Consider the following 21,071-nt stretch of genomic DNA (forward strand, 5'->3'; position numbering starts at 1 on the left):
GTCAATGCCTGGCTTCAAAGCCTCAAAGAACAGGTTGCCTTTCTGTTAGGGGCTAAGGTAGCTGGTGACGACAGCAGGAGGGATTGACTCTAATTTTGACAGAAGTTCTACTGTGAGTAAAATGCTATCAAATGGTAGTGTGTACTAAAGAAAAATCTTTCATGAAAGGAAGAGAGTCACCTGATGCAGCAAATTCTATTGTGTTATTTTAAGAAACTGCCACAGCCACTCCAACCTTTAGCAACCACCAACCTGATCAGTTAGTAACCAACAACATCAAGGCAAGATCTACTACCAGCAAAAAGATTATGACATACTGAGGGCTCGGATGATCATTAGCATTTTTTTATCAAAAAAATATTTTTAAATTAAGTTATGTACCTTATTTTTTTAGCTATAATGCTACTGCACACTTAATAGACTATAGTACAGTGTAAACATAACTTGTATGTGCACTAGGAAACCAAAAAATTCATGTGCCTCTCTTTATTGCAGTGGTCTGGACCCAAACCTGAAATATCTCAGAAGTACGCCAGTACTTCAGTCTCAACCTCGAGGTTAATACCTCAGAGGTCTTTTTTTAACCCAAAAACCATCAGTCTGTCCCCTCAATCCTGCTAGTTATTCTTAGAACACTATTGCTTTTTCCTTCATGGTACTTACCATGATTTAGATAGTTGACCCTGGAACAATGTAGGGTTAAGGGTATCAACCTCCTACACAGTTGAAAATCTGTGTATTAACCCCCCCCCAATATTATAGGGGTACTAATGTTTTGGTTACATGACTTACAATTGTGAAGTTACAGTCAAAGTTATATGTATGCCTGTCACCAAGATAGTGTGCACTGTACCCAGTAGGTGTGAATTTACCTGTCCCCTCCTCACCATTCCCACCTACTTGGTTTCCTTTGAGTTTTACTTCTATATGTGCACATGGGTGTTGATTGATTAGTTCCAATTTAATACTGAATACATGTGGTATTTGTTTTTCTATTCCCAAAACTTAATTACTAATGCCTACTGTTGACTGGAAGCCTTACTGATAGTACTGCACTATATTTATTGATACGGTAAGTTTGTGTTATCTGTTTACAAGATGAATCATTTGTCTGAAATGTATGCAACCACAGCTGCAGACCTCAATCTATGGTACTTATCAAGCAATTCATCTTTTTCTTATAATGTCATGACTTTTCTTTGCTTCTTGAGAGCATTTCCAGCATCACTAGTGGCACTTTGTATGGGTTCCATGGTGTTATTCAAGGTTCATATATTGTGCTAAACATGATGAAATAAACATGAGAACTGTGAAAGATTACTTTTTATTGCAATATACAATTCACTGGAGACCAATTGCTCACGAGGAGATGACTAGCATCACATAGCGTTTTAAGTAGATACTTTCAACACTTGAGCTCACCACAACAGCAACAGGAGGTGGCTATGAAATTATTATAGTCATACAGTAGGTACTGCAGATAATTTTGTGCAGTTATGATTTAATACTGCATCTTTATGTATATTTACATTTCCTCAACTGCAAATGGTGCCATGTGTGGTCTGTAAGTATTTGTATGTGTAGGTTTTGATAAATTTTAAGTTTCTATAATAGTCTTGTATATATTATGTGGTAGCAAACAAGACTAGTATCTATATATATTTTATGCATTCATGATATACCTTAACTTTTCCTTAATTTTTTCAGTATTTTCAGAATACACAGTTCATCTGATTTTTTTCAAATTGTTGCAAATCTCCAAAAATTTTCCAATATAGTTATTGAAACAAATCTGTGTGTAAGTGGACCCATGTAGTTCAAACTCATGTTCCTCAAGGGTTAACTATAATCTTACATTTCTACTTTTATCTGTTTAATGTCTATTTTCCCCATTAGACTGTATACTCAGTGTAGGTCTGTTCATGATTTTGTTACCTAGTGCCTATCCCAGTGCTTTATATATAGTCAGCACTCAATAAATATCTGTTAAATGAATGAAGGCAGGTTAGGACTTTGAAGAAGCAGAGTTATAGTAAAAATATTAGCATACAGAGAATTTTATTCTATTGCAATATATCCCAGAGCTCAAAGTATCTATGCCAGTTTAACTAGAATACATGAAACTTTTCCATACAAAGAGTATGTACCCAAGTCCACAGATTATGACAGATAGTTAATAAACTGAGTGATTTGCCTTACCAGTCCTGCATGGGAATAACTAAATCCTGCTTCTCGGGACACAGACCAATTGGCATGCTCTTCAATCACTGACATATCTGGAAACTTTACCACACTGCTGAACCAGTCAAACTCCAACTCTAAGCATGGAGTTTCCTAAGACATGAGAGAAAAGTCATTTTTTAAATATACATATATATAGTGCTTGATGGTCATAAAAAAGAAAAAAATTTAATTTATGATAATAAAAAACTTACCTTATTTGGATTTGATCCAGTAACACCAATAGGGTTCAGCAAATCTTCTAATCCATGAGGTACTGGCCAAAGATTCAAAGCCATTTTTCCAGATACTAGAGTGTCCGTGTAATCAAATAAGTTTATATTTCCCCAGGCTAATGGACAATGTTCCTTAAGAAACAAAGAAAAATATTCACTCCTGTATGGATTTAATTATAAAACACATTTCAAAACACTTTTCTTCCCCAGAAAGTTTTTTTTTTTTAAAAGAGGCACAGTCTCGCTCTGTTGCCCAGGATAGAGTGCAGTGGCATGATTATATGCTCGTAGCTCATTGTAACCTCAAATAACTGGGCTCAAGTGACCCTCCTGCCTTAGCCTCCTGAATAGCTAAGATGGCAGGTACATGCCGCCATGCCTGGCTAATTTTTAAATGTTTTTTTGTAGAGTTGGGGGTCTCTCTATGTTGTCCAGGCTAGTCTCAAACTCCTGACCTCAAGTGATCCTCCTGCCTTGGCCTCCCAGTGCTGGGATTATAGGTGTGAGCCACCATGCTCAGCCCTCAAAAAGGTGAATTCATCAACTGTCTCTATATTTATAAGAATATGGTATCTACAAAAAGCCATATTGATTTTTCAAATTTAAGTACTTTCCTTCCTTTCTCCCATTTGAAATTATAGGTATTTTCTTTAATTATAAATTGGAAATATGAACTAAAGCAAGCACGACAGATATTTATATACTCACTATTATGTATTTACTCTGCATGTTTAAAAAATGTATCAATATGAACTCAAAACATACTTATTCATCATAAATTCCTAAAGCTCTCCCAAGGTATTCTTCTATGATACATTTATTAAAAAATTTTAAAATAGGTTTAATTTATTACTGTTTTCTTTTTTTTTCATTTTTTCCCTTTGTAGCCTTGTTCACTAGAATATTAATATTTTCTTTTTTTTTTTTTTTTTGAGACAGAATCTCACTTTGTTGCCCAGGCTAGAGTGAGTGCCATGGCATCAGCCTAGCTCACAGCAACCTCAAACTCCTGGGCTCAAGCAATCCTTCTGCCTCAGCCTCCCAAATGAGACTACAGGCATGCGCCACCATACCTGACTTATTTTTTCTATATATATTAGTTGGCCAATTAATTTCTTTCTATTTTTAGTAGATACGGGGTCTCGCTCTTGCTCAGGCTGGTTTCGAACTCCAGACCTTGAGTGATTTGCCTGTCTCGGCCTCCCAGAGTGCCATGATTACAGGCGTGAGCCACCACGCCCGGCCTAATGTTTTCTTTAATAAAGAAATATAACATCCATTTTGTGTAAAATTTCATTCAGCAATATAATTTGTACCTAAGTTTTTAGAGGTAGACATAATGGTTCCTTCTGAAATACTTTACCTCTTTAGCACCCTTGCGTCCTTTAACAGAGCAAATGGAAAGGCAAAGTCGAGCAGCACGAGGAAGATCAGGAATGTATATATCATAATTCAGCCATTCATTCCATCTATGTAAAAGTTTAAAGAAAAAAGAATTTACCAAAAAAAGGGTTTTATCCAGAATATATAAATGACTCCTAAATATCATCAAGAAAAACATAAACCAAATGAAAACCAAGCAAAAGACTGACCAGAATAGGCACTTTATAAGATCATATCAAAATGGCCAGTAAACATGAAAAAGTAGTCATTATTATTTGCTGCACAGAAAATGCAGATTAAAATATCATGGAGATATCATCATACATGAGAATGGCTAAAACTATAAAGACTGATGATGCCAAGGGGTGGTAAGGGTAATGCTGTAGTAGTAAATCGCATATACTAAGGGGGGGGGTATAATTTGTTATAACCAATTTGGAAAGCATAATCTACTAAAAGTAAATATATGTATACCCTATGACCCAGCTTGACTTCTAGGAAGAAAACCACAAAACTGTGTGCATCTGTTAAGAGCAGAATTATTAACAATACTCCTAAACTGCAAACAACCCAAATGTCCAACAGTAGCATAGATATATTGTGATATAGTCATAAAATGGAATATTACATAGCAATCAAAATGACCAAGTTACTTACAAAATAGACGAAATCTTACAAACATAATATTGAGTAAAGAAGCCAGACACAAAAGAATACCTACTCTTTGAGTCTATTTACATAAAATTAAAAAACAGGCAAAACTAATCATTAGTGGCAGAAGTTAGGATAGTGGTTACCTTTTGGAAGAAGTAAGAATGAACATCAGAGGGGCTTTTGGAGTGTTGGTAAATGTTTTATTTCTTGACCAGTGTAGTGGTTACATGGGTATTCACTTTGTAATAATTCACTGAACTATATGATTATTTGTATACTTTTATGCATGTATCCTATATACTTCACTAAAAAAACCTCAATTTTGCTTATAAAAAATCCAAAGAAAGGAAAATCAAACAAGATTAAAGGAGATTTTTTTAATGATAATTAGTTATCATAATTATATTTAATTACTTTTATATGTAATATAAAGTATTATTCAGAAGAGCCCACTAATCTAAATAAATTAATATGTAAATAAAATGAAGGCTATATAAAGTATTTGAAGCTTAGAATTTGAAGCTTAACTCCTTCATAAATGGTAATAAAACTTGAAATTCATAATAAGGAAAAAATAAAAAATTACTACAAAAAGCAATAAGAAAAAATCATTCAAATTTTTATGATAAATTCCTTCAACTTAATGGATGCTACATGTTATGTCTATATTTGGTGGGCATATTTATAAAGAGCCACGTATAATAAATATTAATACTTCTGTGTTTTTAAAAAACATTATAACAATAGTTAAAGAATATGAACTCAGAAGTCAGACTACCTGGAGTAGAATCTTGTTTCTACTATTTCACTAAATGTGTAACCCTTGCTTTGTCTTTTGTTTGCATCATTTGTGAAATGGGACTAATAATAGTCCTACCTTCATAGGTTGTTACTATCTCATAAAATTAATTGAGGCAATATAAGTAAAAGGATTAGAATAGAAACTGGCCTATGAGCTCAAGTGTTAGATATTAATTTTGAAAACTTTTCAAGTGTCTTCATTGTTCTATTCTTTGATTATAAATAAAACAATTCTTAAACAACAAAATGGTATAAAAATTCTATTTTTACTTAGTCAAATTAAGTTACACTTTATCAGTAAAATACATTCTAGCTCAAGTATGGACAAAGATTTTTTAAAAATATGGTCATTATAGAAAGAAGACATATTTAAAATGGGGAAATTTAGCATGAAATCTAAAGGTAAAAGAAACAAATGTTGCTGTTAGTACACAGTAATTTAAGAAAAATTAAAGATATATCCATTTAAATTTACTGAAGCCTTTTTATTACTCCTAAATCTTTAGAATTGCTCATAAATTAATAAAAAGTGTTCTATACACCATCTAAGAGAGCTATGTTCTATGAATCTAGTTGTTCAGCACTATGCTAATAGAATAAATGTTTCTCTCTTCTAAAGTCTACCCATCCCACAATACACACACATATACCCCTAAAATTAAGTCCTTTATTTTTAAGAAATGGTTTTGCACACATAGACATACACGCATTGCTTCTGATTTTGGGAGATAACTGGTAACAATCATGAAGAAATCATCAAGTATCTATTATAATTTATCTAGTATATGGGAAGCACAGATTTGGAATAATCTCAGTAAGAATTTTAAAAATCTACTTTTCTACCTTTCTAATAACTTCATATTCATTTATCTCTGATTTTTTGTTTTTATAAATATAGAAAAGTTAAAAATTTAAAATTTTCATACTACCACAAAGATGTCACCTTTCAGATTAGAGAATTCTTGAAGAAATGATAACCAAATCTAGCCCTTTCTAAATAGTTTCTTTAATTTACTAAAATTTCAACATTTTAATCAAATATTATTAAATAAGTCCACCTTTTACTTTTATAAAGCTAGTTTACTTTTGGTACTTGAAACAAGTAGGATAAATCTATCAAACATTATTTTGGGGTCTTTGCTTGGGGCTTGTGGAAGTCCTTGGATTGGTGAGTTTATAGTTTTTACCAAATTCAGAAAAATTCTGGCTATTATTTCCCTCAAATACTGTTTTTCTTTTCTTTTCACAACCGCCCCACCTAACCTGTGACAGACAGACAGTATGAGAGGAAAATAAGCTGTTGTTTTAGCAAAAATTAAGAAACATCCTAGGGTTGTTTGTTGCCACAACATAATCTCTAACCTGAATGATATGCATTCTGACCTACGATGATTCAGATAGGCTAAGGAACTATCTCCCTTCCTCCTGATAAAGAAGGCTACCAGCTCTTTGAACTTAACCTAGGCTCTAGAAGGATGGCCACCTTTAGCAACTTAATTATAAAACTAGAATTTTTTCCTGAGTCTCCTAGAAGTCAGTCTAACTTTATTATGAGATTTACTTCTGGAGGATTAACTAGTTAGCTCTACTGCTATACAGCCCATCTTCAATCTTTAATACTAACTTGAGTTTTCTCAAAATATTACTGGTATTATATTCAGTATACAGGGGTAGACTCTCATTTCAAAATGACTCCAAAGAGAGGCAAAGAAATAGCACGTTGGCAAGCTATTGGATTATACTACCTTTTATTTAATTTAAAGTGTTCCTGATTAACTTTCCCCTCCCCCCAAGTAATTGATTTATTCCCCCAAATCTTCTATTTGAATGCCATAAATATCTCTTTTTGGGAGTGATTTAAAGGAAACTGCCTCAGAGTAGTTTGGCTGTGAAGTTCTTTACCAACTCTTACTTGTCTTCTCCTTCACATAAATGATGATGGAGATAAGAAAAGAAGAAAATGCTAGGTTTTTGAACTAATGTGGGGAATTATCAGCACAAAATTATAACCATATCTTGTTCTCTTCTTGATACAATGGGAAGAGAGAATCAGAAAAACTCATCTGATAAGATTTTAGAAATAGTCAATAAAGTGATGCTGTGATTGATACTCATTTGACAGATATGGTGTTTAAGTAAATGTTTGGTAACTTACATAACTTGTATAAAACTAATGATGTAAAATACACTACTTTTATTGATCACATTGCTAAACACTAATATGACCTTTGGAAATGGAAATCCATTTACTTCCTTACCTGGGATTAGAACAAGGTACTCTCTGAGTGTTTACATTGTCACATAAGGGTTCTCCTCCATGGTAGATACCTGTTCGAACATAGATCTAAAAAAAAAAAAGTATGTGTATATAAATATATACACTTATACATACACATATGCACACATATTAGATAGAACCAAATAGTAAACAATAAAATTTTTGTTCAGATATAGCTTTTCTTCACATATATAGTAAGTTAATACTGATGTAGATTCTTCACCAAAATTTGTTGCTGCCTTTATCCATTAATAACAATGGGGACATTAGACTACTAAAATATTAATGTAGACACACAGTTCCTTTAAGCCAGGTATATAATTCAGAGTTTTTCATATTTTAGAAAGATACATTGGTATGTACTAAGTATTACTTTAAACATTTAGAAGCTGGAGCAGTATCCCATGACATGAATACTTCTATAATAAGACACATGAATATTTATACTAAGTGGGATTAATAAAGATTATAAAAAGTCTCACTTCAAGTTGGGTCAGGGTTTTCTGCCAAATGAATTCTGTAAAACTTTTGGATTTTTCTTTTAGAGGCAGGGTCACACTTTCTTGCCCAGGCTGCAGTGCAGTGATGTGATCATAGCTCACTATAACCTGGAGGCTTGGGATCAAGTGATCCTCCTGCCTCAGCCTCCTGAGTAACTAGAGCTACAGGCATACGCTACCATGCCCAGCTAAGTTTTAAATTTCTCTGTAGAGATGGGTCCTGCTATGGTTGCTCAGGCTAGTCTTGAACTCCTGGCTTCAAGTGATCCTTGGCCTCCAAAAATGCTGGGATTACAGGCATGAGCCACTATGCCTGGCCAAACTTTTGGTTTTAAGAGGTAGAATTATGGATATCAGAATTATTGACAAAGGACTATGGGCTGTGTAATAGCTAATATGGATGGAAACTCAAATAGAATTTATTATATGCTTTTATTTTCTGAGATTTGGGTGTTTTTTTAGACATCTGAAAACATACTATAGGTCAACCGATTATTGTATAGTTCAATAAAAAAGGTTTATATAAAATAATTTATATAAAATAATAAACATAAGCATCTGACCTTACCTTATCAATGTCTCGAATATTTACATTCACATAGGTTGCACAAAGAATTTTTATTCTGAGTGCACTATTTATAACCCAAAGAGATTTTGTAGATGTTTCTCCATTCATATATGGTGTAGCTGTGGAAATACGTCTGGAATAAGATGGCATTGTAAAACAGTCCATTGGCAGTTGAGAGTAAAGGCTTTCTTTCGCCATCAGCATCAAATTGGGCATCCTCCCAAGCATTATACAGCTTCTTATATACTGTAAGATATTAATGGGAGAACCCATTTCCTATAAGATTTTTCATTTTAAAAGCAGCAAGAGTATTATGCGAATTTACATATTAATGTGTAAAGGTGATAAAAAATCAAACATTATAGATCACATTTATTAGCAGTTGCTATAACACTTAAAATACTAACATTTGGGAGTTAGGTTATAGTACAGGATAATCCAAGCACCTCTGATACAAACTGTACAAAAGAAAAAAATAAGGTCAGCTTTTAACATTGTACTTCTACCCTTAACTGGAAGCAAAGAAAAATAAAAGGAATTAAAATTAAGGATCAGGCTGGGCCTGGTGGCTCACGCCTGTAATCCTAGCACTCTGGGAGGCCAAGGCAGGTGGATCGCTCAAGGTCAGGAATTTGAGACCAGCCTGAGCAAGAGCAAGAGCGAGACCCTGTCTCTACTAAAAATAGAAAGAAATTAATTGGCCAACTAAGAAAATATATAGAAAAAATTAGCCAGGCATGGTGGCGCATGCCTGTAGTCCCAGCTACCCGGGAGGCTGAGGCAGCAGGATTGCTTGAGCCCAGGAGTCTGAGGTTGCTGTAAGCTAGGCTGACACCATGGCACTCTAGCCCCAGCAAGAGACTGTCTCAAAAAATAAAATAAATAAAATAAGGATCAGATGATATTCATTATGAAAATGTTGTACTCGATAACAGAAAAGCAACATCACTTATTAAGCCTCTGTTATTTATTTATTAAAAAAAATAAAATTGTCTGGCCAAATTTCTTTTTATTTTTTAGTAGAGACGAGGTCTCACTCTTGCTCAGGCTGGTCTCGAACTCCTGAGCTCAAGCAGTCCTCCTGCCTCAGGCTCCCAGAGTGCTAGGATTACAGATGTGAGCTACCACAACTGGCCAGCCTCTGTCATTTAATCTATTAAGTCAAACTGATATCCCATCCAAGGGTTGATGTTCACTTGCTCTTTTTGTCCAAACATTTCCTGGAAACATTAGTTTTGTTTAAAAATAAAACATCCTGATCTATTTGAATATTTAAAAAAATAAAATAAAATAAAAAAATAAAAATAAAACAAAACTCATTCTGCAAATAGAGGAGACTGATAAAATTATGAGAATATTTACAAAAAAACCTAAAATGTACCGGTCTGAAATTTGAAATGGTAGTTAGGATAAAGATTTTTGATATAAATGCTACTGTATACATAATAGTCTATTTTCTTACCCCAAAGCTACACTAGACAATAAGTAACCTGAAGGCCAGGACCATGTGTTGTAAATTAGTACTCGGCATATACTTTGTACAAACATAGTTTCATTTTTTTTTTGGAGACAAGGTCTCACTTTGTTGCACAGGCTAGAGTGTAGTGGCTCTTATCATAGCTCACTGCAACCTCAAACTCCTGGGCTCAAGCAATCCTCCTGCTTCAGCCTCCAGAATAGCTGGAAAACAGGCATGCACTACCACACCTGGCTAATTTTTGTATTTTTTGTAGAGATGGGGTCTGAATATGTTGCTCGGCTGGTCTTGAACTCCTGGCCTCAAGCAACCCCACCGTCTTGGCCTCTCAAAGTACTAGGATTACAGGAGTGAGCCACCATGCCCAGTTTCTTGTAGGTAGTTATTAAATGAATAGAGAAAGAGAGTTGGGAAGTACTAACAGTACATCTTAACAGTAGATCATCAATTTTTTGAAATGTCCATTTTAATTCCATTCTAGTACCATTGCTTAGAGATAAAAATCATAAAAGACCACAGGTTGTTTAACTGTCAACATTTTCAGCCTCTCAAATTAAATAATCACAGTATAGAAAATAAACTCAAAGTGCTATTTAATATTAATTTTCAAAAAGTATGTCCTAAAAATACAGATACTAGTCTTCAATGTGATTACTTTTTAAATGTAAAAGTAAAATTAATATTCTTGAAACTTTTACTCACCTTGTACTGACTCAGAGGATATTTTTCTAGGAAGTATTCATCACATCCACACACTTTTAAAATATACTTGCCCTGATATTCTAAAACACAGAGTTTTAGTTGTTCAGAGGATAGCAACATACTTCGAGTTTTTTTCCTGATTGCTTCAGCAATTACTTGTTCTGGCACACAGTCATGGTTGATTTTCAGAGTATACTTCTGCTTGTCATTATTTGGAGAAACTATTACCCAAATCACCACTATTATTTGCCCTGTAATAGGAAAACATTATTAGATGCAATCACCGTATCTGTTTCATTCTTCAAGAGATAAATTTCAAAAAGTATACACTATCATTACTTTAACTATAATCAGAAATGATTTACAATCAGCCTAATTAAATCTAGGTAAATATCAGGTAGAAATAGTAAATTTTCATATCTGATAGGGCTAGCAGACCATGCCTGAATCTCATGTTTTATGACAAGCATGCAAAACTCTGACTAGTGGGTCACAAGTACCTGAGACCAAGCTAATTTCCATTCTAAACTGCATGACATACTTCAAGGGTGCAGCCCCTGTGAAGAGTGACTCATGATGGTATCAAAGGTTCAACAGTGCCTAAGGTAGAAGTATTTTTGGTAACTATGGGAAGTAAAGAAAGAATCAATAGAGGCTTAAAGATGCTGAATTGAAATGACAGAAAAGATGGAGAAGGAAAGGTAGGAAAATGAGGAGGGAGAGGAAGTGTATTTTCTAGTTTTCTCCTTTTAAGATCAATTAAAGCCAAAGGACCAAAAGAGAGAGAGAGAGAGAGAGAGAGAGAGAGAGAGAGAGAGAGAGAGGGAGGGAGGGAGGGAGGGAGGGAGGGAGGGAGGGAGAGAGAGAGAGAGAGAATGGAAAGATTAAAACTACGTTAGAGTGGTCTGGGTGCTCACAATACAATTCTTTCAACTTTTCTGTATGTTGGAAAATTTTCATAAAAAATTTTGGGGAAAAGTGAAGACCATTTCACCTAAGAAGTATACTGGAGCAGAAAAGAATTTTGAATAAAGATTTTATGTTGCACTAGTTTGAAAAATATGGGTGAAACAGTAATATGAATGTCTTAACTCATTCTACTGACAGAATTTTATATGTAATAGTGTATGAGAGTCAATCTATTATTTCAAATTGAACCTTCACCTCATTATCCTGAAAGGTATAGATATTTATCTGATATAATATTTATTTCCAAAACAATATAGTTTATGTATTTTCATGTGTACTTAACTCTACAAATTGATACAGTAAATGTCAAAATTCTGTCTATAAATTATCACTCATTAGGATAAATTACAGCATTTAACAATTAGGAAAATTATTTTTTCTGCATATATATGGTATGATAACAAGAATGTGTATTCACATTTCATAAAATGTTTCTGTTTATACTTGTTTTAATTTATAAAAAGGTAATCAGCTCTAATTCTGTTAGTGTCCTGAAAAATAGTGAATTTCAAGTTCTTCAGCTTTATTGAGGTAGACAAATTATGAAGAAATAAGCACCATATGCACACAATTCATCAATTCATTGAATCAATAAATATTTATTGCATACAAGTTGTATACTTGGCATTCAACTATATCCTGTCACTGTAAGGAGTCCCTGCCTTCAAGAAGCTTATTATCTAGCTGGAAAAAAAAAGATAATACAAAAATATAGGAACAGGAAGAAGATTTCACTATAGTAATGACTGTAGATTGATAATTTTCTTACCTTTATCTAATTTATTATATATATGCTTTGGCAGTTCTGGTGAAGATTCTACATTTGGGGGATAGACATACATTGCTCTGCTATGAGGTGAATTGAGATCCCTAAGATCCACAGCTTCTTTACAAACATTCAAAATATTTCTTCGGAAGTCTTGTACTTCTGGATCTTTAACCATATCAAATTCACACACTGGCATGCCAATGGCAAAACCTTTAAAAAATTATACAAAAAATATAACATTTTATTACACACATAATATGAACCTGCTTCTTACGAACAAGAAACAGGGAACTTTGTAGATATGGAAGATTACAATGGAGTAAAAAAGTTTCTCTGGATTAAAAAATTTTTTGATGAATATATATTTCTTAAGAGCTGACGAGGTCCCAAATATTTTTAATATATAAAAGATAATATCATCAGCAGTTTAGAGCAAAGGCAGCAAACATCTGTATCAATTATTTTTAAAAGAATAATAAAACAAAACTGGAATATAACAAATCTATCTCACAAATGAAATATCACAAGTGGTATTTTTTAAAGAAAACCTTATAGAATAATATCAAGGTGTAAATAAAAATAGTTCCATAGCTTAGCAGTCAAAAATACTTCAGATTTATACTGATTTATATTTAGAAAAGTATTAAGATTACAAAGGTACTGGTTTAGGCAGAAATATTTTAGTAATAAGAAGATGAGCTTCATAGTTATTTGTATTTTAGAATAGGATGACAATGCCATTTAGCTGAAAGTTATATCATACCAATTTCTCGATTGAGGATCTTTTCTTCACGGTTGCCTACTGGTTCAATTACTTTTAAAAAGGGTTGAAAAAGCCGAAGGTCACAAAGTCGTCTTGTTTCATCAAAAAATTCTTCCCTTTCTGCTTCTTGGGTAACACTTACGAAAATGTAAGAAGATTCATCTTGCAGAAGTTGATGGAGAGGGTATTTTCTTGCTTCTTTAAATAGTTCATGCTTTATAGTTATTAATGTAGCCTCACGGAGGCATTCTAAAGTCACTATCATTCCATTTGGTAGTAAACATTCTACTAGGATTCTTGGGGGCATCAAGTGGATGCCCCACAGTTCACCTGATGATGGTCGTGGAGGCATTGTTCTGATCCTTTACAAGTTTTACATATAAAACTACTTTAAGGAATTAGATGTATGTCTGTCCCAAAGCAGAAACCTACCAAAGAAAGGAAATATCTGTTAAAAGAGAAACAACTGTAGAATACACTTATGGCATTGCTAGATATAAAATATCATTTTTGTAGTTTGAATTGATTAGGATAAGTAATAATTATTCATCTTAAATATTTTAATTGAGACTACTGTTCTGAGGCTGTAAAGAATTGATTTCAGCAGATTACAAAGATCACGTGTATTTAATTATATTTAATAAAGTCATTTTAAAAACATTATATTTGAGTGGATTTTCTAGTCGGCTCTCATCAAGACAGAGCTGAGGCTATGGGAAGAATGAAAAGTTGTAATTCAAACCAAAATTCCCATCACATTTCATCTTTATCATTCTCTTCTATGTTATAAAGCAAAAGAATCTGGGCTAGAATCTTTTAGAACATGAGTCTGTTGCTCTTATTTGAAAGATAAATAAAGCTTAGAGAAGTCAAATCCTTTTACTTTTATAACCTCTACCTGCAACCTGTAATAATGAGAAATTACATGGCTTAGTTGTTCTCTCTTAAAACAATTTTTGAAATTTTGGGGTATTGATTCTTGTTGAAGTGGTATCTTAGACCATTTTGTTCTTAAAGTATGATTTAGGTATATATTTATAATAATACAAAGTGTCATTAATGCATTTTCTCTGAAGTATGATGATGAATTTACAGTGATCCATCCACTTTCTCAAATAACTTAGTCCTAATACTTCTGATTGAAATGATCTACAAACAAATAAGATCCACAACCCTGTCAGTACAATGTCCCAAACACTTGTGTTAAGAATTTGTAATATGGGCCGGGCGCTGTGGCTCACGCCTGTAATCCTAGCTCTTGGGAGGCCGAGGCGGGCGGATTGCTCAAGGTCAGGAGTTCAAAACCAGCCTGAGCAAGAGCGAGACCCCGTCTCTACTATAAATAGAAAGAAATTAATTGGCCAACTGATATATATATAAAAAATTAGCCGGGCATGGTGGCGCATGCCTGTAGTCCCAGCTACTCAGGAGGCTGAGGCAGAAGGATCACTGGAGCCCAGGAGTTTGAGGTTGCTGTGAGCTAGGCTGACGCCACGGCACTCACTCTAGCCTGGACAACAAAGCGAGACTCTGTCTCAAAAAAAAAAAAAAAAAAAAAAAAAGAATTTGTAATATGTTAAGAACTATTAAGTGCTATTATGATTTGAAGGTCCTGAAATTTTTAGACTTTAACAATCTTGGTTGTTTTTTTTATAAGATAATATCAAAACCCATGAAACATCCTATAATCCATCTTTCACCCCACAGCAGTGTGACCTAAAGAGAATAATAAGGCCTAATCTGACCAGACATTTCTGTTGTACCAATTCTCAGCTGCAAACAAATGACTATGGTATGCTTCAGAGTTAACATACGAAAAGAGGTGAGAAATAGGAATAACAGAAATTTACAGCCCCCCTCCCACCTCTGGAAATATAGAAATTAACTGGAAGATAATGAAGAATATAAAAAAATTATTTTTTGATAGTTGAAAATATTTTTCTTCAAATTTATAAAAGAGAGCCACTGAAATTATAGAATTTAAAATATAATTATCCTATTTCATATACTTAAGAAAAATTTATCAGCTAATAAAAAGACCAAATGGGTCAGTCTGTGTGTACACTTATAGAAGTGATTTAAGCTAAGCTTTCTAAAATACGCAAAAAAATTTGGCAAGGGAAAACACCAAATGACTACCTTTAAATGATGATCTGCCTGCATAAAAAAGCTGAAATGAAAACAAAACCAAAACCACAAGCTACACCAAAACAGCAGCTGTGTTTATGATTTTCTTTGTTGAATGGAGCTGTTACAGAACCACTGGGGCAACTATTTTATATAATAAATAACAACCCACAGAGTCTCATATATTCCCTAAATATTATTGAGAAAGAAATCTGCTATAGTAGACAGATCACTGATTTTATTTCTTATTCTACTATAGTATATTTATGGATAATTAACTATTAAATACTTAAACACTCTTTTTGTTAAAAGAACAAATGTGATCATAGCATTCAAACACTTGGAGATTCTGGATGGCAATGGTTGACATTATGGTAGTGCTATACAGAAGACAGAGGATAACTCTGATGGTTATTTGTTTTACTCACACCAGACCTTATTCTGCAAAAACCATTACCCCAGAGCTCACAGAGAAGTGTAGAAGAGGCAAATGGTGCTAACATTTATTATTTAGTACGTACCATGTACTTAGGTGGGCAGTAACTTTTTGGGGGTAGGTATAACCATTTTACACATGGGGAAACTGAGATCAGAGAAGTGAAGTTACTTGTCACCAGTAAATGGAATTTTGAATCCAGGTCTAGATAATTTTTTTTTTTTTTTTTTTGAGAGAGTCTTGCTATGTTGCTGGGCTAGAGTGCCGTGGTGTCAGCTAACTTCATAGCAACCTCAAACTCCTCAGCTTAAGTGATCCTCCTGACTCAGCTTCTGGAGTAGCTAGGACTACAGGCACGTACCACCACGCCTGGCTAATTTTTTTCTCTTTTTAGTTTAAGACGGGGTCTACCTCTTGCTCAGGCTGGTCTTGAACTCCTGACCTCAAGCAATTCTCCCGCCTTGGCCTCCCAGAGTCCTAGGACTATAGGCATGAGCCACCGTGCCTGGCCTAGATGATTTTTTCAGCCCTTACTTTGACCATGCTGCTATCTGGACTTCAGTTATGGTTAGGCAATATTCACTGGTGGTGAATACACTAGATTCAAATGCTAGCTCCCTTAGTTAATAGTTATGTGGCCTTGGGCAGTTTAGTTCAGTTCACTCAACCTCATTTTCTACCCTTATTTGTTAAATTGGGATAATAGTGTCTACTTCGCTGGATTGTTGTGAAGATTAAATGAGGTAATATATGAAAAATACATGAGCAAAAAGAGGTCAGCACACAGTAAGCACTCAATAAATGGTAAATAGTTATTAATAGATTTGTGAAGTATTACCAACATCACCTCTTTAAACTATTAGAAATTATCTAGAGATGGCACCAGATGGGGATAGGAAAAAGGGATTTTGTTTCTTTTACTCAGAAGTCAAGTACACAAGGAGTCCATAAAACAGTGCCAGTTTCAAGTGCTAATAATGCTTGAAGGCAGCATGGATAATGCAAGGCTCACACACAGGCCTAGAATAATAAGGGGTTCAGATGCTCGTGCTTTCTCAGCTGCTTCCAGTTCCCCAGATTTCTCAGATTCCTATTTAAATGGTATAGCTATCTACAGCTTAGGTGTGAGGAATCCCTTGCTAGCTCTCCTGTCAACCCCTCCCCCTTCCCTGTTTTCAGAATTACCTGCTTAATGTCAGGCTCCAGGCTAAGCATGGTAGGAAAACAAAGGTAAGTAAGATGCTTCCTTTCTGTTGTGGAGGGACTCAGTTTATTGGGGAAACAACTTTAACAATGTTATAATTGTTACAAGACGGAATATGGAAAAGCCTGAGGAGGTTAAAGGAAGGCTTCAGAGAGGTAAAGTTTCAGTAGAATATTATAGATTAGTAGGAATTTCAAAGAGAACTGATGAAAGGGTTATGCGTGCACAAAGCACAGACCATAAAGAATGCTGCCCGTTCCCTGCAATATGAGCTATTTTTATTACTTGAGTGTAAAGTGCATGGGAACAGGTGGGGTATGTGACATGGAAGGAAGGGGTGAAAGGTAGGCAGGGGTCAGATAATAAAACCACGTTAAAGAGTTTGAATTTTATGTTGCACACTGTTAGTAAAAAGGAGTCCCTGAAGGAGTTTAAGCTAAAAAATAACATTTTTCATGATTTTAAAAATTCTCTCATATTTCTTTTTTTTAAAAAATTGCTTTTCAAATACAGGACATAATCAAATGAAAATTAAAGTGTAAAAACTACATGTTATCAATTCTCAGAATTTAGAAAAAAATCTCTAACATTAAGAAATCAGATAGCCGGGCATGGTGGCACATGCCTGTAGTCCCAGCTACCTGCGAGGCTGAGGCAGGAGGATTGCTTGAGCTCAGGAGTTTCAGGTTGCTGTGAGCTAGGCTGAAGCCACAGCACTCTAGCCCCGGCAACAGAGTGAGACTCTGCCTCAAGAAAAAAAAGAAGGAAAGGAAAGGGGAAAGGAAAGGGGAAAGGAAAGAGGAAAGGAAAGAGGAAAGGAAAGAGGAAGGGAAGGGAAGGGAAGGGAAGGGAAGGGAAGGGAAGGGAAGGGAAGGGAAGGGAAGGGAAGGGAAGGGAAGGGAAGGGAAGGGAAGGGAAGGGAAGGGAAGGGAAGGGGAAGGGAAAGGAGGGGAAAGGAGGGGAAAGGAGGGGAAAGGAGGGGAAAGGAGGGGAAAGGAGGGGAAAGGAGGGGAAAGGAGGGGAAAGGAAAGGAAAAGGAAAGGAAAGGAAAGGAAAGGAAAGGAAAGGAAAGGAAAGGAAAAGGAAAAGGAAAAGGAAAAGGAAAAGGAAAAGGAAAAGGAAAAGGAAAAGGAAAAGGAAAAGGAAAAGGAAAAGGAAAAGGAAAAGGGAAGGGAAGGGAAGGGAAGGAAAGGAAAGGAAAGGAAAGGGAAAAGGAAAAGGGAAAGGGAAAGGGAAAGGGAAAGGAAAGGAAATGAAAGGAAAGGAAAGGAAAAGGAAACAAAGAAAGAAATCAGAGTACATAACATTGTAAATAAAAGGTCTTTTAGACTGTAGGAAAAACTAAATGTTGATGAAGAAGATAGAATTATCAAATTTAAATGCATGTTCTTCTATTTACAAAGAAAAATAACTCATTTGAAAAGCAATAGCAGGGGATAAATCACTATAAAATTAATTTTTGAAATACTAATCTCTCCAATTTGGAGGTGTTAGGTCGCAGAATTAAAAATGTATTTACTAAAAATAAAATAGTTTAAGGTTTAAAAAACTACTCTATTGAAGTTTTGAGTTCAGAATGCTAGGAATCTCTCTCTCTCTCTATATATATATATATATAGATATAAAAAACAACAAATCATGACTAACCAGAACTCAGGAAATAAACTGGTTTTGCTTATCCTAATTTTCTATATATCTAAATGATAAATTATTTCAATTAGGGCAGTCCTGTTTTCTTAGAAAATTATATATATAATTCACAATTCACTCTTTTTTGGTGAGTTACAGTCCTCATTATATACACCAATTACTCTGCTATACTAAAACATGCAAAGCTCTTTAGGATTATAGAGAAATTTGGCAGGGGATGGGGACAGGGGATGGGCATAGGGGATGTGTTTCTGGCCCTAAAACCAACAACCCTACAGTGTTGAATGCTCCCAGTCCCTTGTTTTCTAGCAGTCAAGGGTCATTTGCCAGCTGAGGCAAGCCTGCCTGATTATAGTAGCACCTCCTTTTGTTATTCATCTTTAGTTAGCATAAACATGATCACCATTTTACAATAGTCTATAAACTAAAGGCTGAAAGACCAAATGATGATATGAGAGGCTCTGCTCTATGACCTTAAGAGCACAAAGTATGTGACACATAGTTTGATAATCAGAGATTTTTGTTTCCTTCTTTATTCTGGAGTTAAAATTACTGTTAAAAATTATCATGTTTAGGCCGGGCGCTGTGGCTCACGCCTGTAATCCTAGCTCTTGGGAGGCCGAGGCGGGCGGATTGCTCAAGGTCAGGAGTTCAAAACCAGCCTGAGCAAGAGCGAGACCCCGTCTCTACTATAAATAGAAAGAAATTAATTGGCCAACTGATATATATATAAAAAATTAGCCGGGCATGGTGGCGCATGCCTGTAGTCCCAGCTACCTGGGAGGCTGAGGCAGTAGGATCACTCGAGCCCAGGAGTTTGAGGTTGCTGTGAGCTAGGCTGACGCCACGGCACTCACTCTAGCCTGGACAACAAAGCGAGACTCTGTCTCAAAAAAAAAAAAAAAAAAAAAATTATCATGTTTAAAGCACCACATATATTCACCAGCAAACTGGTATTAACTGAGTAGCACCTAAGTGGACACATAGGTACTACAGTAACAGGGTATTGGGCAGGGGGGAGGGTATATACATACATAATGAGTGAGATGTGCACCATCTGGGGGATGGTCATGCTGGAAACTCAGACTTGTGGGGGGAGGGGGGAAAGGGCATTTATTGAAACCTTAAAATCTGTACCCCCATAATATGCTGAAATAAAAAAAAAATTATCATGTTTAGGCAGGAAGTACTGAAAATCTTTTGGTTCTTAGAGGGCCTGAACCTGCGTTTATTTCTTGATAAGAACTAGGTCTGCATTAATAGTCCATTTGGGGTAGATGCTACTGCTCAGCAGGAGTAAAAGACACCTTTAAGCACAAAATAAGTAGTATAAATGATGAGTAGAAAAGAGACTCAGACTCTCCATTGTCACGTGACTTTTTTATACTGGAAGGCTTATAATTCATTAGGCAATTCAATATTTTGAACATTTAATGTGCACTCTTTCAGTCTAAGAAGACAACAAAATCTTGATAACTTGTTTTTTAATCCATAAATTGAAAGTCTTTCTCCATTTATATCAGAATTCTATTTCTAGATTTCCTCATTCAAGCCGAGGGTGATCAAAATATGGCCCATAGGCCAAATCCAGCTTACCGCCTGCCTTTGTAAATAAAGTTTACTGGAACACAGCTAACAAACTGTGTTTACATATATCAATGATACCGTCGCACTAGAATAGCAAAGTTGAACAGATGCTATAGAGACCATATGGCCTGTAAAACCTAAAATATCACCATCTGGACTTTTGCAGAAAAAAAGTTCACTGACCCCTGATATCAGAATCACCTGAATCAGCTGGAGAATTTCCTAAATGCAAACTGGCTAAGAAGTTATCCCCAACTTGTCTCTGCAACCACAATCCTACAGAGTCAACCTAAATTATTTGCAGGGGGGAGGCGGACAGGAAAAAAACATTAATGTTAAGCCAGAGAAGGTAAAAATCTTAAAATAGGAAAGTATCTCAGAAGTCATTTAATTGAGTACTTACATTGTTGAGAGCTCACTATCTGATATGGAACTTTTTGTGGAGTACTTATGAAGCTGTCCCTAAACGTTGTTACTCCTAAATTATCTTCTTTATTGCCACAGTTTTGCTTTCTCTATCTCATCACATATTTAGAAGCTATAAGAACTTCCCCTAGGTCATTTTACCCCCAGTGCTTTAACCATAATTCAAGCAAGATAATTTACCATCATCATCTTTGTCATCACAGGATGTGCTCTTTTGCTAATATTCATCTTAAAATATGGCAAAGGAAATATAGTACAATATTCTAGAGTCAATATTACCAAGGCAGAGTACAGAAAACTATTACTTGACTGTGGGTTATG

The 21,071-nt window shown here is 34.9% G+C and overlaps 1 protein-coding gene across 1 annotated transcript in view; it reads right to left on the bottom strand.

Moving 5' to 3' along the window:
* Nucleotides 1-21,071, bottom strand: part of PIK3CA (phosphatidylinositol-4,5-bisphosphate 3-kinase catalytic subunit alpha) — an 85,804-nt gene that overhangs the window by 23,759 nt on the left and 40,974 nt on the right. Inside the window, exons 2-9 of the mRNA XM_012737019.3 lie at nt 13,321-13,748; nt 12,558-12,767; nt 10,820-11,070; nt 8,641-8,886; nt 7,553-7,638; nt 3,820-3,925; nt 2,436-2,588; nt 2,200-2,334 (exon numbers count right to left, since the gene is read on the bottom strand). Coding sequence (XP_012592473.1) covers nt 2,200-2,334; nt 2,436-2,588; nt 3,820-3,925; nt 7,553-7,638; nt 8,641-8,886; nt 10,820-11,070; nt 12,558-12,767; nt 13,321-13,672 — 1,539 coding nt within the window. The 5' untranslated portion in view covers nt 13,673-13,748. The remainder of the gene's footprint in view (nt 1-2,199; nt 2,335-2,435; nt 2,589-3,819; nt 3,926-7,552; nt 7,639-8,640; nt 8,887-10,819; nt 11,071-12,557; nt 12,768-13,320; nt 13,749-21,071) is intronic.

This window comes from Microcebus murinus, chromosome 1, assembly GCF_040939455.1.
Source record: "Microcebus murinus isolate Inina chromosome 1, M.murinus_Inina_mat1.0, whole genome shotgun sequence".
Lineage (NCBI taxonomy): Eukaryota > Metazoa > Chordata > Mammalia > Primates > Cheirogaleidae > Microcebus > Microcebus murinus.